General features: G+C 40.5%; 1 protein-coding gene across 1 annotated transcript in view; it reads left to right on the top strand.

Moving 5' to 3' along the window:
* The first annotated feature begins 3,190 nt into the window (after positions 1 to 3,190).
* LOC126184294 (vitellogenin-1-like) overlaps positions 3,191 to 17,800 on the top strand; it is a 41,111-nt gene continuing 26,501 nt past the window's right edge. Inside the window, exon 1 of the mRNA XM_049926672.1 lies at positions 3,191 to 3,632. Within this exon, the coding sequence (XP_049782629.1) occupies positions 3,191 to 3,632 (442 nt within the window). The remainder of the gene's footprint in view (positions 3,633 to 17,800) is intronic.

Genomic DNA, 17,800 nt, shown 5'->3' on the forward strand with positions numbered 1-17,800 from the left:
TATATATATATATATATATATATATATACCATTCTGTCCAGTTTGCTAAAACACTTATGTTCATTGTGAAAGCATATAGAAAGTTCTGGAAAAACGTATATTATCATGATTGTCAGGGTATTGTTGTCCTTAACAAAATTATGTACAGGTTCCAAATCAAACACCTAGTTGAGAAGTTGAAGTAACAGATATTTAGCAACAAATGTAAAAAGGCCGTGGAAATGTTGGCATAAGTGGCTGCCGCCTCTAATTACCATAATTAGAATTGAATAACCAGTAAACACAGAAAATATCTTTATGTTGAGAAACAGCTTAAAAGTTATTACAAAGCGATGTATTTACATTTGTTATCTATTTTTATGTCCTCCTCTGTAATTAATATCCCTTGTAATTACATTTCTGATTAACTCTCCAATTGCTTACATCACACAATTTTCTGATTTTCAGAATTTGAGGCCTTATTTGTAGCTTTCTCGTATGCAGTCCGATAAAGCACAAGATTTGTCATGTCATCGAAAGTTAGTAACCAAATCCAAACAGTAGTTAATTACGTAAGTAAAATAATACAAGAGACATTATTGTATTAAAGTTCAGATCGATTTTCAAATTTAAAACTTGTGATGATACTATAAAAGTTACATCAATTAATATTGTATTTTATACCTTACTCAGCTGTAACATCAGTTTCTTTACGTTTTGTAAATTTTAATTGTAACATTGAAATTGTACAAATTTAATAATGGACTATTTTGTAATTTATTGTTAAACTTCTATATAAAGCAAAGCAGCGATACTGTCAGTCAGTCAGTTTTGAAGTTACCTTTGGAGGTCAAAGAGATGAGTGATGTCAGTCACTGTTTTGTTAACGTGACGAGTATGCATTTCAGTTGTCAATAAATTTTGTAAAGTTGGGAACTGTTATTTTCTTCATCAAATGAACTCCAGGCTAAGTTAAGTTTATTTAAGTGACGTCCAAGAATACAGCATCGTTACAAATGATGGAATTGAGCTGCGATCGATGTTTGAAATGTGGAAATATGTTTAATAAGTGACTGTTTCAGGTCAACGTAAGACGAATGCTAAGCATAAATTGTCTTGAAAAATTTTGTGTTATGGACGCACAGAACGAATGGATGTTGCCGCATGGGAAGAGTTGGTGTGGATAAAAGAAGGACCAAATTCTCAGACAGCAGCGTCAACCATCATATGAGTAACAATTTATTTTCTTAATTAGTGTTTTTGTGAAAGTTACAAGCATTTGTGTGGGAAGTTTTATATTTTATAATTTTCTATGGCTCGTAAAGTCTATGTAAAAATGACTGAGAAAAAAGACCTGTGTTAGTAGTGAATCTGTAGAAAACACTTCGGACCTAGGAGCATCAGTGAACTATCGCCCAGTAGTAATCAAAGTGTAGCTCGAAGTTTTGGTGGAGAGGGTTCCAGTGAAAATGTCACCACGAGTACTCAAATTGCACTGGGAAGAGTAGGCGGAGATGATTTGTTAATGTTATTAATGCAGCATATGAAAGAAGCAAAGGAACAGATGGGACAGATTAGGCAAGAAGCGAAGGAACAGATGGGACAGATTAAGGATATTGATCAACAGGGTCTATAGTTAAGTCAGCAATTCAGTGAACAAATGGCGGAATTAAAGAATACTGTTACTGAAAATACTAATCGGATTAGGGAAATCCAGGAGGGTTTGTCAGCACTAAGAATTACTGTTGAGACAGGACAGGGTTAACTCAATACTCGTGTAGGAGCTGTAGAAGGAAGGTTAGAGATATTAGAAACTAATTTCACACAAGGGTTGTCCAAAAACGAGGAGAGATTCGAAAAACTAGATAAACTTATAGAAGTTGAAAATTCTAAAGTTAAAGTAGAGGTTGTTCAGACTAGGAGACTGTTAGAAGAGAAAGTAGAAGCTTACAAAATGAACGCTGAGCTAAAACTTACAGACATTTCCAATCAGATAAGTAATGTAGAACTAAAGTATGATGAAAAATAGATTTGTGTAAAAGTACTGTTGTAGATTTAAGTAAGAAAGTTGTAGAAGTACAAGAGGGTGTAGCTCAAAGAAATTTTGTTAGCATTATTAATTGTGTATGGGGTGACATACCTTTAAAATGCTTTCCAGGAGATGAGAAATTGTATCCTCTTGATTTTTTACAGCATTGTCAAGATAAGTTTAGTTGTGACATGACAGTCAATGTTAACATTAAATTTGTTAAGCGATTTTTGGATGGAGAAGCAATCTCATGGGCCAATCAGAATGTTAATTTTACCATGTCATATGATGAATTTGAGAGAAAGTTTTTAAATAAGTTTTGGTCAGAATCTGAGCAAGCTAGGATTAAAAGTGAGTTTTTGAATGGTCGAATGTATATGGAAGGTGATGGTAGCTTGAAGTGTTTTTATGAAAACCAGTTGAGGAAATTAGTACACGTAGACAAACCTTTTGACGAACTAATACAAAAAGATGCCTTAAAAAGGATATTACCGAAAAGAGTACAGTGGGAGTTGATTTATAGACCAGATGACTCTATAGATCAGTTCTTGAAATATGTAGAAAAGTTTAATAGAGCCTTTGAGAGAAATGAGAGGTTAAGTAATGGCAAATTTGGCAATCAACCATCTGGGGAGTGGAATCAGAGCAGGAATGAGGGCAGAAACCAATGAAAATCAGAATAATAATAGTGGTTACAATAGAAGTGATAGATGGATCAACCATAGTAATGAGAATGGAAACAGAGGACATGACAACAGGGAGAGACCTTGGGAGAATAGTAACAGGCAATTAGATAATCGCCAACCAAGACGAGGCAATTTAAACTGACGGACACCTCACTGGGAGCCTGTCACTTTGGGGCGAGAAGTAAGTACCGAAATCAGGATAAACACCACCGGCCTAGAGACGTCGAAAATAATTACAGAAGACAGAATAATCGAAGATATTGGAGAGGAAATGACAGAACTAATGTAAGAAGAGCACATCAGATTGGGAAATTACAGTTTGACAGTAACTTTTGGAAAAGTATGAATGAAAGTGTGGAAGATAGAAATATTAGCATCATTAGAATCTATCCCTGTTAAGCAATTAAGGGATGATACCTGTACTAGTGTACTTGTGAACAATTCTGATGATCATTGTAAAGATGTTGTAGATGTGTCTAGTATTTGAGATGAGAGCATGTGTGGTAATGTTGATAGTGAAAGTGCCAGTAGTAATGATGAATGGGAGGAAGAATTAGATGGCATGGTGTATATGGAGGTTAAAGAAGACTTAATTAATGGTGAAGAAGATGATTTCAGTAGTATTTGTGAAGAATATGAGAACCAGATTGTACCAATGGAACATGGGAAGGTATCATCAGATAAGGAACATGTGGACAGACATTATGATTTAGATGCGATGATAGAAAATTTATGGGATACTTACAAGGGTTATAGTGACAGTGACAGAGTAAAAAGAGTCATCAAGGTTATTTGTGAAGAACTGCATTCCAACTGGGAAGGTAGAACCAATCAGCAGGCTTACAGTGAGATCAGTTCTGGGAAAAGTAGACAGTGTGTAAAAGAGGGATATGACATCAAGCAATCATCTGATGTAGCTCTAAGTAAAATTCAGACAAGTAAGAGAAATTGTACAGGCAAAAATGGTATAAACGACTTGGACTTTAGAGAGACTGAGGATGATTTGTTGCATGAAGATGAGGAAAGTAGGAAGGAAAAAGTTTTGGGTTGCTCGTATATACGTATAAAGGTTGCAAATTATGAAGGAGTTTCCTTTTAGACACGGGTAGTCCTGCCTGTGCCATTTCTGGAAAATTTAGAGACCAGATAAGACATAGTGCTGACTTTAAAGAATATACTGTTATTGGAATCAAAATTAAGGGAGCAATTGCCCAACATCTGCTTTCCCCACATTTTGTTTTATTTGGTCATTCCACTTTAGGTCGCTCTTGATGGTTACTTCCAGATGTTTTATGATTGTTACTGTTTCTAGTGATTTGTCACCAATAGTGAACCAGGGAATACTGGACTGTCCAAGTGTTAACTCATAGTCTGTCATGAGTACCGCCCGACCCCATCCTGAACATTAACATGGGTGGATCAGCTTCTGAACTTTACCCCAGACGTAATGGAGGTGGATCCACTCTTGGACTCTACTCCAGATCTCATGCATGGAGCAAGATTATATAAGAATCAGTAAGCATAAAGCTGTATTTAAGATAGCTAAAGTCACCACACTCACCGATGATGTGCTGACTAACATTGTGATGCACTCCACCTCAATCACAAGTCATATGTTTTAGTGTATGTAAGGGGTGGCTTTGACAGCTAGGGTTGTGTTGACATAAGTTTTTTTGGATGGAAATTTCAAAAAAGAAGAAGTGCTCCTAAATTAACAGTTTTATATACTCTGGCTGGATGGGGAAATCTGAATTATTGTTATGCTAAAGAAACCAAGCCACACTTCGTAGGGTACAAATAAGAAACAAATATTCTTGTATAAAATCATCACTAATTATTGCATATACAGTTACACACTGGACATGGAAAAATGCAGAAACACATGGGAGATACAGGATATCTGCATTTACTGTAATTCTAATGGAAAGCGATTACATATTGGTGTACATGCAGAAAATGATATACTCGATGGCATTTACTACATTAGGTGATTTACAAAAGATCTGTTTATAAACCTCCATTCTAATCTGGATCTGCTTTAAAAAGGAGCGATTATATTGTATCAACATGTAGTGGACTGGACATAATCCATCTTGTTATTCCAGACGTTTTAAGAAAGAAATACCATAAACTTTTACTCTTATCACAATTAAAGTAATTGTCCAGATCTTAGGAAGAATAATTAATGTATTGAATACAAAAGAAGTTACACCATTAAGTGCAGTTAATGTGAGAAACTGAAAATGGAAACGATAACGGCAGAAAAAAAGGAAGTGACAAATTGCGAATTTGTCGAAAACAGTTGCCCACTTCAGTAATGTTTCACTGATTTACAAATATACTTAGAAAAAGCAGTATGCATATGAAGTTCTCGGAATTTGCAACAGAAACTGTGGGGCTTTAATGTAAACACGAAATATAAGAGGGAGATGAGATCATATATGTGTTCTTCAATAAAGGAAAGAGGCAGCATTCTAAGTTGTGCATCAAATTATGTATTTGCACGGGTCGAGTAAACAACATATGCATAAGCTATAAAATAAGGTTATACTAGAATATGACAGGAAGATAAGACCACATATCATATATCAGATCTTACATTGTAAGTTATACATCAAATTACTTATTATATGATTTGAGTAAATGATGTAAACACCAGCCGTCAAATAAGATTACGCACAGTGTAAGTGGGAGGTGACGCCACATATCTATACTTTAATAAATGTATAACATAAATAATTTACTCCTGTGTATTCTGTAAAAGTATACGACAGAAACTGATGGCAACCTACACTACTGGCCATTAAAATTGCTACATCACGAAGATGACGTGCTACAGACGCGAAATTTAACCGACAGGAAGAAGAAGCTGTGGTATGCCAATGATTAGCTTTTCAGAGCATTCACACAAGGTTGGCGCCGGTGGCGACACCTACAACGTGCTGACATGAGGAAAATTTCCAACCGATTTCTCATACACAAACAGCAGTTGACCGGCGTTGCTGGTGAAACGTTGTTGTGATGCCACGTGTAAGGAGGAGAAATGAGTACTATCACTTTCCCGACTTTGATAAAGGTCGGATTGCAGCCTATCGCGATTGTGGTTTATTGTATCACGACACTGCTGCTCGCGTTGGTCAAGATCCAATGACTGTTAGCAGAATATGGAATCCGTGGGTTCAGGAGGGTAATACGGAACGCCGTGCTGGATCCAAACGGCCTCGTATCACTAGCAGTCGAGATGACAGGCATCCTATCCGCATGGCTGTAACGAATCTTGCAGCCACGCTCGATCCCTGAGTCAACAGATGGGGACGTTTGCAAGGCAACAACCATCTGAACGAACAGTTCGACGACGTTTGCAACAGCATGGACTACAAGCTCGGAGACCATGGCTGCAGTTACCCTTGACGCTGCATCACAGACAGGAGTGCCTGCGATGGTGTACTCAACGACGAACCTGGGTGAAAAAATAGCAAAACGTCATTTTTTCAGATGAATCCAGGTTCTGTTTACAGCATCATGATGGTCGCATCCGTGTTTGGCGACATCGCGGTGAACGTGCATTGGTAGCGTGTATTCGTCATCGCCATACTGGCGTATCACCCGGCGTGATGATATGGGGTGCCATTGGTTACACGTCTCGGTCACCTCTTGTTCGCATTGACGGCACTTTGAACAGTGGACGTTACATTTCAGATGTGTTACGACCCGTGGTTCTACCCTTCATTCGATCCCTGCGAAACCCTACATTTCAGCAGGGTAATGCACGACCGCATGTTGCAGGTCCAGTACGGGCCTTTCTGTATACAGAAAATGTTCGACTGCTGCCCTGGCCAGCACATTCTCCAGATCTCGCACCAACTGAAAACGTCTGGTCAACGGTGGCCGAGCAACTAGCTCGTCGCATTACGCCAGTCACTACTCTTGTATCAAGGCCGTTATTATGGCCAGAGGTGGTTGTTGTGGGTACTGATTTCTCAGGATCTATGCACCCAAATATCGTGAAAATGTAATCACATGTCAGTTCTAGTACAATATACGAGTGCTATCCACAAAGTACATTACGTTTTGGAATTAAAAATAAATAAAGTATTGGCAATTTTTTAAATTATATACAGATGAAAGCCAAACTTAAATACTCCTTTTCTACATAGTTGCCATTTAAATTAAGGCACTTATCGTAGCGATGGACGAGCTTGAAAATTCCTTCGTCGTAAAATTCGGCCACCTGCGCCTTCAACCACGTGGTTACCTCTTCTTGAAGCTGTGCGTCGTCATCAAAACGCTGCATAGCGAACCACTTCTTCATTGCTGGGAATAAGTGGAAGTCCTTCGGTTCCAGTTCGGGACTGTACGGCGGATGAGGAAACAACTCCACTTAAAAGATTCGAGAACTTCACGAGTGGCATTTGCCGTGTGGGCGCGGGCGTTGTCGTGAATCAGCAAGATCTTTGAGCCCAACTTTACCCTGCGCTTGTTTTGTATTGCTCTTCTGAGGTTGTGCAGAGTTTGACAATACCTTTGAGAGTTTATTGTAGTGCCTCTTTCCAAGAAATCCACAAAAATCATACCTTTTCTGTCCCAAAAGACAGTCGCCATCACCTTCCTTGCCGACATTGTCTGCATGCATTTCTTGGGTTTTTGGGGGGAATTTGTGTGCCCCCACTGCATTGACTGCAATTTTGTCTCGCAGTTCACATGCTTAACCCATGTTTCGTCACCAGTAACGGTGCGATCGAGTAATGAGTCGCCATCTTTCTCGTATGCGTCCAAAAACGTTAACGCTGCAGCCATTCGCTGATTATTGTGAATCTCTGTCAAGATTTTTGGTATCCATCTTGCACAAAATTTGTGGTAACCAAGCTTTTCGGTAATGATTTCGTGCAACGAACTTCGTGAAATTTGTGGAAAACTCATAGAGAGTTCCGTTATTGTGAAATTACGGTTTTCACGGACCGCGGCATCGATTTTTTCAACAAGTTCGGCAGTCACTATGCTGGGTCTTCAACTTTTCTCTTCGTCATGAACGTTAGTTCGTTCATTTTTAAATTTTATTATCCATTGACGCACTCCACCTTCAGTGATTATGTTGTCCCCATACACTTCACAAAGCTGCCGATAGACTTCTATCGGTGTACAGTTTTTTGCAGTCAGAAACCTTAATACAGCACGCACTTCACACTTCGCGGCATTTTCAATTAACGCTGACATTTCAAACTGTCACAGTAACTCAACGGAGTACAGCGCGAACCTCTCACTAGCACAGCAGGATGCCGACTGAGCTGCGGAATGCCATGACACCAAGATGGCCGCGCTAGCCCCGCCCCTAGCGGACACAAACGAAAACGTAATGTACTTTGTGGATAGCCCTCATATTTGTCCAATGAACACCCGTTTATCATCTGCATTTCTTCTTGGTTAGCAATTTTAATGGCCAGTAGTGTATTAAGATGGCATGGTCATGTGTTACAAACATCTATCTCATTGGCTTAAACGCCTATAGATGGAAATTACTGTCTTATAAATTGTTAACATCCATGCAAGAGGCGCAAATTGATTCGATGATTTTCTTCCGAAACCCAGTCTATACTAATACTTTATGCTGCCTCTGAAGTGCTTTAAGCCTCTTCAAAGATGGTTCACTCATTATTAAATGATGTGCTACTACAGTCATCATAGTAAAAATCCTCTGGAATGTCTGTGAAAACCATATCTAATGATGAGTGTGATGTGTCACCTATGCAGGGTGTTACAAAAAGGTACGGCCAAACTTTCAGGAAACATTCCTCACACACAAAGAAAGAAAATATGTTATGTGGACATGTGTCTGGAATCGCTTACTTTGCATGTTAGAGCTCATTTTATTACTTCTCTTCAAATCACTTTAATCATGGAATGGAAACACACAGCAACAGAACGTACCAGCGTGACTTCAAACACTTTGTTACAGGAAATGTTCAAAATGTCCTCCGTTAGCGAGGATACATGCATCCACCCTCCGTCGCATGGAATTCCTGATGCGCTGATGCAGCTCTGGAGAATGGCGTATTGTATCACAGCCGTCCACAAACGAGCAAGAAGAGTCTCTACATTTGGTGCCGGGGTTGCGTAGACAAGAGCTTTCAAATGCCCCCATAAATGAAAGTCAAGAGGGTTGAGGTCAGGAGAGCGTGGAGACCATGGAATTGGGTTGTTTTGGGGAAGGAGACCAGACAGCGAGGTCATCGGTCTCATCGGATTACGGAAGGATGGGGAAGGAAGTCGGCCGTGCCCTTTCACAGGAACCATCCCGGCATTTGCCTGGAGTGATTTAGGGAAATCACGGAAAACCTAAATCAGGATGGCCGGACGCGGGATTGAACCGTCGCCCTCCCGAATGCGAGTCCAGTGTCTAACCACTGCGCCACCTCGCTCGGTCCATGGAATTGGTCCGCCTCTATCAATCCATCGGTCACCGAATCTGTTGTTGAGAAGCGTACGAACAATTCGACTGAAATGCGCAGGAGCTCCCTCGTGCATGAACCATATGTTGTGTCGTACTTGTAAAGCCACATGTTCTAGCAGCACAGGTAGAGTATCCCGTATGAAATCATGATAACGTGCTCCATTGAGCGTAGGTGGAAGAACATGGGGCCCAATCAAGACATCACCAACAATGCCTGCCCAAACGTTAAAAGAAAATCTGTGTTGATGACGTGATTGCACAATTGTGTGCGGATTCTCGTCAGCCCACACATGTTGATTGTGAAAATTTACAATTTGATCACGTTGGAATGAAGCCTCATCAGTAAAGAGAACATTTGCACTGAAATGAGGATTGACACATTGTTAGATGAACCATTCGCAGAAGTGTACAAGTGGAGGCCAATCAGCTGCTGATAGTGCCTGCACACGCTGTACATGGTACGGAAACAACTGGTTCTCCCGTAGCACTCTCCATACAGTGACGTGGTCAACGTTACCTTGCACAGCAGCAACTTCTCTGACGCTGACGTTAGGGTTATCGTCAATTGCACGAAGAATTGCCTCGTCCATTGCAGGTGTCCTCGTCGTTCTAGGTCTTCCCAAGTCGCGAGTCGCAGGCTGGAATGTTCTGTGCTCCCTAAGACGCCGATCAACCGCTACGAACGTCTTCCTGTCGGGACACCTTCGTTCTGGAAATCTGTCTCGATACAAACGTACCGCGCCACGGCTATTGCCCCGTGCTAATCCATACATCAAATGGGCATCTGCCAACTCCGCATTTGTAAACATTGCACTGGCTGCAAAACCACGTTCGTGATGAACTCTAACCTGTTGATGCTACGTACTGATGTGCTTGATGCTAGTACTGTAGAGCAATGAGTCGCATGTCAACACAAGCACCGAAGTCAACATTACCTTCCTTCAATTGGGCCAACTGGCGGTGAATCAAGGAAGTACAGTACATACTGACAAAACTAAAATGAGCTCTAACATGGAAATTAAGCGTTTCCGGACATATGTCCACATAACATCTTTTCTTTATTTGTGTGTGAGGATTTCTGATTCAGCATACTGAATAAATCAAAGATTTACATCTCTCAGAGGCCAATTTAACATATATTCTGCCATCTTGTAGCTAAGGATCACTAAAGCAGATACTTTAATCCATGTTTTAACGACACATTCCTGTAGTGGTGGAGAGAGCCTGTGACACATTTGAATGTTAAGAGGTCAGGGTTTCTGTTAGGATATGGAATAGATGTTACAAATTCTAAGAAAAATCCGCAAATTTTGTATCAAAATAATGACTTTTCGCCGAAAGCAACGAATTTTGTCTTAAAACTGTCTCTTATTAAAGATTCTTTTAGGCTTTCCGGTAGTATTCTTGATTAGTGATAAGCAAATAAAAATGTGACAGTTTACTCCATACATCGCTTTGTTACAGCAAAACTGTAACAAATTACTCTCCTTTTCACATCCATGTGCTTGACATAAGATTCATAGACTATTTCTCGACCATTACACTTCCCAATAGCACATGGAGAGAAAAATGAAGAAACGTGTATTAAACAACTAAATATTTCCTTGCAAGTTAATTACATCTGCAGATTTTGTCCGCTTATTGGAGTTCTGTCTACTGGGCATCTGCCGAATCCAGTCACAAAGCTGATTCGAAACTCGTACTTTTTGTTCACAAAACGACTCTGTGATGAAGCAGATCATGTGCTGAATGGTATGTAGGTCCAAGTGGAAAAAAACACTAAAATATTTTTGTGTGAACTCTGAGTCTATTATTCTATGACGTAGCCATTTCTCCCTATGTAGAAGGGGATGACCAAAATATTTTCGCTTTGCTTTGCTGATTGTCATCCCATGACATTCTCTCCCCTTTAGCTACAGATGTTACTTATATACAAGCAGGTTGCTTATCTAATACATAAGTATGCTTGCAGATCTCAGATTATGAGTGAAAAAGTCGTTTGATCTTTGTACCAAAGTAAACAAAGTTATCTCCTTGTCCTAATTTTCTGTATAATTTCATCAAAAAACTCGTCTTAGATATGCTAAAACCGAAATCAAAGTCATCCACACATTATAACGCCCCCCCCCCCCCCCGCCCCATGTTATGTTAACTTGAAGCGTTTACAGATGGTTGGCATCATATGGTTTTTTATTTCAGTTGTTCTATGCGGTTGCATGGGTGGGACGTTATGTTCTCTTGGAAGTGACACCTCGTGCTAAAAAGACACCAGATAGGTGTTTTGGACTGTGGAGTAAAACCATGTGTACAAAATCACATGAATGCTGCATGTCGTAATACTCGTGTAACACAACAGATATCTGATTGCACACCACAATCACCAAAAACGTCGTAAATAGGTCGCTGCTTCGTACTACGTATCACTTTAGAATGCAAGGATCCAGTGTAGCTGTCAAGCCATAGTGTAAGTCGGGGCGTTGATGTCTCTACAATAAATATACCTCGATAAATGTCCTCCCTATATATAGATGTATTGGGGTGAAGAGTAACAGTATGCGCACAAAACAAACACAGGTTGCTTGTCGCAGTGCGCAAGTAAATGACTCTGTATCTGCAATTGCGAATGAAATAAATTTGTCCTTGTGTCAAAATAAAATTGTCTGTACGACTATTTATTGAAATATATAATATTCCAAGTACCAAACACATGTGGTAATAGTTTTGTAACTTATTTGTTCTATAGCAGTAAAAAAAAAAAACTGGTGCAACTGATAAAACCGCATTACGTGAGTGGCTAGTTGTGGCATACCCAGAAAGCACCCGCACCTATGTAACAAATCCAGTCTATAATCTTGGAAGTTCTATGAGGCTGATTACAAATATTGTGGTAGTCAGTAAGAAGATAGCAATGCCAGAAGACTGTAGCAAATTGCAGGAAGACTCGTAGAGGACCAGTGGTTGGTACAGGGCCTGGGAGTTGATGCTCAGTGTGAGTAAATATAAAGCAGTGTACACAAATAGACTTTGAAATTCAGTACCCTATGACTACTCTATTGACCGAGCGGGGTGGCGCAGTGGTTAGACACTGGACTCGCATTCGGGAGGACGACGGTTCAATCCCGCGTCCGGCCATCCTGATTTAGGTTTTCCGTGATTTCCCTAAATCACTCCAGGCAAATGCCGGGATGGTTCCTCTGAAAGGGCACGGCCGACTTCCTTCCCAATCCTTCCGTAATCCGATGAGACCGATGACCACGCTGTCTGGTCTCCTTCCCCAAACCAACCAACCAACTACTCTATTGATGACAAAATATTAAAAACTGTAACACTTGCAAAGTTGCTGGAAGTAACCACGCGAAGGGAGCTAAAGTGAAATGATCACATGAAACGAAATGTAGGGAGAAGTAGATGCTACGCACAGATACAATGGAGGAATCTGTGGGAAATGTAATTCATCTACAAATGAAGTGGCCTACAAAACACCGGTTATGAATATTGCTCGTCATTCTCAGGCCATTGCCATGCCAAATTAACAGAAGAGGTAGACAAGAACACATACGGAGTGGCATGTGTGCATCACGGGGAGGTTTACTGCTGAAAATTCGAGACAGCACATCTTGCAAAGAGTTTGACAACGTATTGCTTCCGCCTACATACGTCTTGCGAAATGACCACGATGAGAAAATCCAAGAAAGTAGAACTAATATGGAGGTTTACCAACAATCATTCCTCCCACACTCCATAAGCTAATGAAACAGTGACAGGAATTAAATGATGAAGGTACCAGAAGTAATCTTGGCCACACAGGTGCTACATACCTGATTTTCGGTACAGTCTTCGTATACTCATTAGCATTGTCTGGGAAAAGCTATGCACTGAAGTGACAAAAGTCATCAGATAGCAATATAAACTTATACAGATGACGGTAGTATCATGTACACAAGGTATAAAAGCGGAATACGTCGGCGAAGCTGTCATTTGTACTCAAGTAATTCGTGCGAAAAGGTTTCCGACGGCAATCAACAGACTCTGAACGCGGAATGGAAGTTTGACCTAGACGCATGGGACATTTCATTTCGGAAATTGTTAGGGAATTAAATATACCGAGATCCACAGTGTCAAGAGCGCGCTGAGAATACCAAATTTCAGGTATTACCTCTCACCACTTACAACGCAGTGTCCACGGTCTTCTCTTAACGACTGAGAGCAGCTACGTACGAATCAGATTTTCGGTACAGTCTTCATATAGACATAAGCATTGTCTGGGAAAAGCTGTATGGACCATACAATGTTATGTGTTGTAAACAATAGAAGGAGTGCAAGCGCAGATTAGGTAAGGATGGGGAGGCAGTCTTGTCATGCACTTCTGCAAAGAACCATTAACTCCATCTGCTAAGGACTCCATACTAAGAACCAGTACTATAGAAGAGGACTGACAGGTATAGTATAGACAGTTTGCTTAGCAGATCTGCTGCATCTTCTAAGTATTCTGGTAATAAAAGGTGTTCTTTCGCTCACCCTGCCTCGTGGCGAAACACTGTTGTAGAGGATAATAACGATATTCCGTCCCATTTCTGTGTATGTACAAATGTTATTGTGAATACGAAACACATTGAGCAATACCTAGTTATTACTAACTTCAATGAGGGAAATCACTAAGATGCGCTATTGACAAGAGGAATATTGTTAATGGAATGGAAGAAATCTGTATAAGGCATAGTGTATGACAGCTTAGTCAGACCATGGCTGCATCACAGAGGCTCTAACCTGGAATTTCTTAACCAGCAAGACTTTGTTTCCTCTTTGGAACGAAATGTAAGTAATGGGTTTGGTTGTAAAAATTACTTTTTTATATTAACAGTCACAGTTTTCTTTCTAAATACAATGTGTCTTTCGACCGGTAGTCACAACCCAGATTACTGTCCACTAGATACTTTTTGATGAGATGTTATACAGACAACGTAAATCACACAGCGCACTACAGGCATCTGAGAGGGGACCAAGTACGCACATGCGCATGCTCAAGTTGCAGGAGACGTACGCTACCCATAGCCGAAAACCAATATCAAAGTCAGCCACATCGACTGTTCCTATCTAGACTTGCATGTGGGAAAAAAATTGAACATCCAAACTATCACATACTCTTCAAAGTAGCTCCGCACCGCGCTGCCCGCTCGTGGAAGAAGTTTGTGGTCTAGTGCCTGTGAGACGACAGAAGGAAAAAAAGTGGCTCTGGCAGTGAATGGGGTCGAGAAATAAGGTAGTTTGGCACTTGTGCTGTTTGGATTCCCTCCCTCATACCAATAATGCTTAGCACCGTAGTGCACAGCGGGGGACGCCGGGGACGGCGTCTGGCTCCCAGTAATCTCTGTGAACAATGGCGCGATGTGTTGAAGTCTGCTAAGATTTGCTTCAACGTTTTAACGTTAAATAAAGCAGCCCTACACGTTTTCTAGTTCTGATAACGTAGTCTGCTTCAAGTGTAAGCAGTTGTTGAGCTCATTCTGGTGGCTATGTTTTGATGTAAATAAAAATGTTCTGATCCACATTTGAACAATGTTCCTGGCTATAATGTTTAAATAATGCAGTGAAACACGTCAGTAAGTGTTTCAGCACGCAAACTATATTGCATTTTTTAAAATTTCACGCCATTCTGTACGTAGCATATCGCCAGGGATTTCTTGTGTGACATGCAGGGTGTTTTGTAATGTAATACGTCTATGCACATGTATGTGGGAAGACCAAATATGTTCCTACATGTTCAGGTAAATGGACCACGCAAAATGAAACTGTCAAATAAGGTATTCTACTTCAATGTTTTAAAATTTCCCACCATTTGAGGCTGGCTTATGTCAACTGTCACGCCCTAGTGTTGGCCGTATCAGATACAACATATTGGGTAATAAATTATCCTAACTGAGTAAGAAATTGTGTCCTAAATAAACACCCGCAGCCTGCCCTAATTCAGTAATAAATTATAGCGATAAGGATAATATATCGGGTAATAAATTGTAGCCAATGAATAAATACCTCTTCCAAATGAATAGGATAACATTCTGCCCTAATTGGATCATAAAATATTATAATCAGGAAAATAAATTGGACAATAACTAATAGCGATAAGGATCTCAGAGTAATAAATTATCCAATAAGGGTAACCGAAAATCTGGTGACCATGCAGGCTGGGCTTGTATCCCCAACCAACAGGATAACAGCTCACTATTTTACACGTGAGGCGGTTGGTCTAGAGGAGGGGAGGGGGAGAAGGAAAGGGGGCAGATCTTGCAGCAATGCAGACTGGACTCAGAGTGAGAAAGTCACATAGTTAGGGTGCCTGCTGAAATTTCGATGGTAGAGGATGTAGGCAATAACAGAAAGCACAGAAGCTCAAATCGTCATAGGTACTGAAACCTAGTTTTTACAAAGTGCCTAACGTTGTTCAGAAAGGATAGATGAAATATAATCGGTAGCGGTGGCTGTTGGAAGTAGTTTATCTTGTAGTGAAATTGAAGTAAATGGCTCGTGTGAGTTTTTACGGGTGGAGCTTATACTCGACAACCAGAATGAATTAAGATTTGATTCTTTTGCCGAACCCCCGACTCAGACGATTCAGTTACTGAACAGTTCAAAGAAAACTTGAGTCTTATTTCAGATTGGCACCTCACTCATGCAATTATATTTGGTGATGACCTCAATCTACGGCAGACTCAGATGATACAGTCGTCCAAAATCGTACTGAATGCTTTCTCTGCAAATTAATTTCAAAAATTAGTTGAGGAGCACACTTTAACTGTAAATTGTTGCGAAAACAAACTTGACCCCTTGGCAACAAATAACTTTTGACAGATGTGGAGCATCACAGCCGGCCGGTGTGGCCGTGCGGTTCTAACCGCGTCAGTTTGGAACCGCGTGACCGCTACGGTCGCAGGTTCGAATCCTGCCTCGGGCATGGATGTGTGTGATGTCCTTAGGTTAGTTAGGTTTAAGTAGTTCTAAGTTCTAGGGGACTGATGACCTCAGTAGTTAAGTCCCATAGTGCTCAGAGCCATTTGAACCAAGCCAGCATCATGATGGATACAGAGATCAGTGACTACGAGTTCGTTGTAGCAAGACTGAATACCGCAACATCCAAATCACCAAAAATAAATATTTCTGTTTGAAAAAGAAGATGAAAATGCACTTGATGTCTTTCAAAGAGACGGCCCCCTCCCCTTCAAAACTATGTAAGTGTAGAATATATGTGGCTTAAATTCAAAGAAATAGTATCGGTGGCAATTGAGACATAGGTGCCAAATAAATTAATAAGAGACGGTACTGATCGCCTATGGTACACAAAACAAGTCATAACACTACTGCAGAAGCAACGAAAAAAGTATGCCAAATTTAAAAGAACGCAAAATGAGAGATTCTGCTCGTGCGTTGAACACACCAGTTGCAAAAGACACTCAATAGTTTCACTGCGCAATAGCAGTGGTAATGTTACCAATGACAGTGCCACTCTAGCAGAGTTATTAAACACAGTTTTCCGAAATTCGTTCAGCAAAGAAGACGAAGTAAATATTCCAGAATTCGAATGAAGAACAGCTACCAACATGAAAAACTTAAAAGTAGATACCCTTGGTGTAGAGAAGCACCTTATATGTATATAAACGCAAGTACTCTGGTCCACATTGTATGTATACCAACTAGGTTCCTTTCAGACTACACTGATACAACAGTTCCGTACTTAGCAATCGTCTACAACTTATAGCTCAACGAAATATCTGTACCTGAAGTCTGGGAAGTTGCATAGGTCAAATCATACTCAAGAAAGAAACTAACAGAATCTGCTGAAATGCAGACCCTTATAATTGACGTCGATTTGCTGTAGGATTTTGAAACATACATGGTGATTACGTGATGATGTTACAAAGTTTCAGGGATTCTGGAAAACGATGAATGTACCAGTTTGAGGTAAGGGACCCTGTCTGAGAACGACTGAGTCGAAAATTATAAACGAAAATCGTTCTTATACATCCGACAGTGGAATACATGTACTGGTACTATCTGTTGCTAAGATTGTAGAGCAGGGAATCCCGACGAGCACTTGGGTGTAGAGACTGGGGCAATAAGTCAAATAATCTAGTGCAGATAGCTTACTGTGTCCTGATATGAGCAGTACTGGTGTACAACATCTGTACTATAATGTGCAGCAGTCTGTGTTTACAAGTTGACGTACTAAGGTCGATCAGCCCCTACCAGATAGAGTTGTACCCGCTGGCGGAACTTGCAGACATGATTTTCGTTTATGCATAAGTAAATGGAAGCTGCAGAAAAGCGGAAGGGTTGCACAGGACAAAATATCCACGTAGAGGACATCCTGCTCGCTCTATTTTTCCAAGACTTTTACAACGATTAAGTGGAACAGGGCAACTGCTACCACAGCACAACGAGCGAGGAGGACGACAAACTACGATGATTCCCGACTTATAAGATAAAGTGTACTCGAGTAAATAAGGAGCTTGCAATGAGCACTCTATCTGTTGCACGTGAAATGAATGTTTCACAGAGTACTGTGTCGCGAGTATTACGAGAAATGCAGCTACATCCCTACCATCCACAGAAAGTGCATGCTTCGACTTCTGCTGACCTTCAGCCAGTGGTTCTTGCAGCGCCTTG

The sequence above is a fragment of the Schistocerca cancellata genome, chromosome 4 (assembly GCF_023864275.1).
Source record: "Schistocerca cancellata isolate TAMUIC-IGC-003103 chromosome 4, iqSchCanc2.1, whole genome shotgun sequence".
Taxonomy (NCBI): domain Eukaryota; kingdom Metazoa; phylum Arthropoda; class Insecta; order Orthoptera; family Acrididae; genus Schistocerca; species Schistocerca cancellata.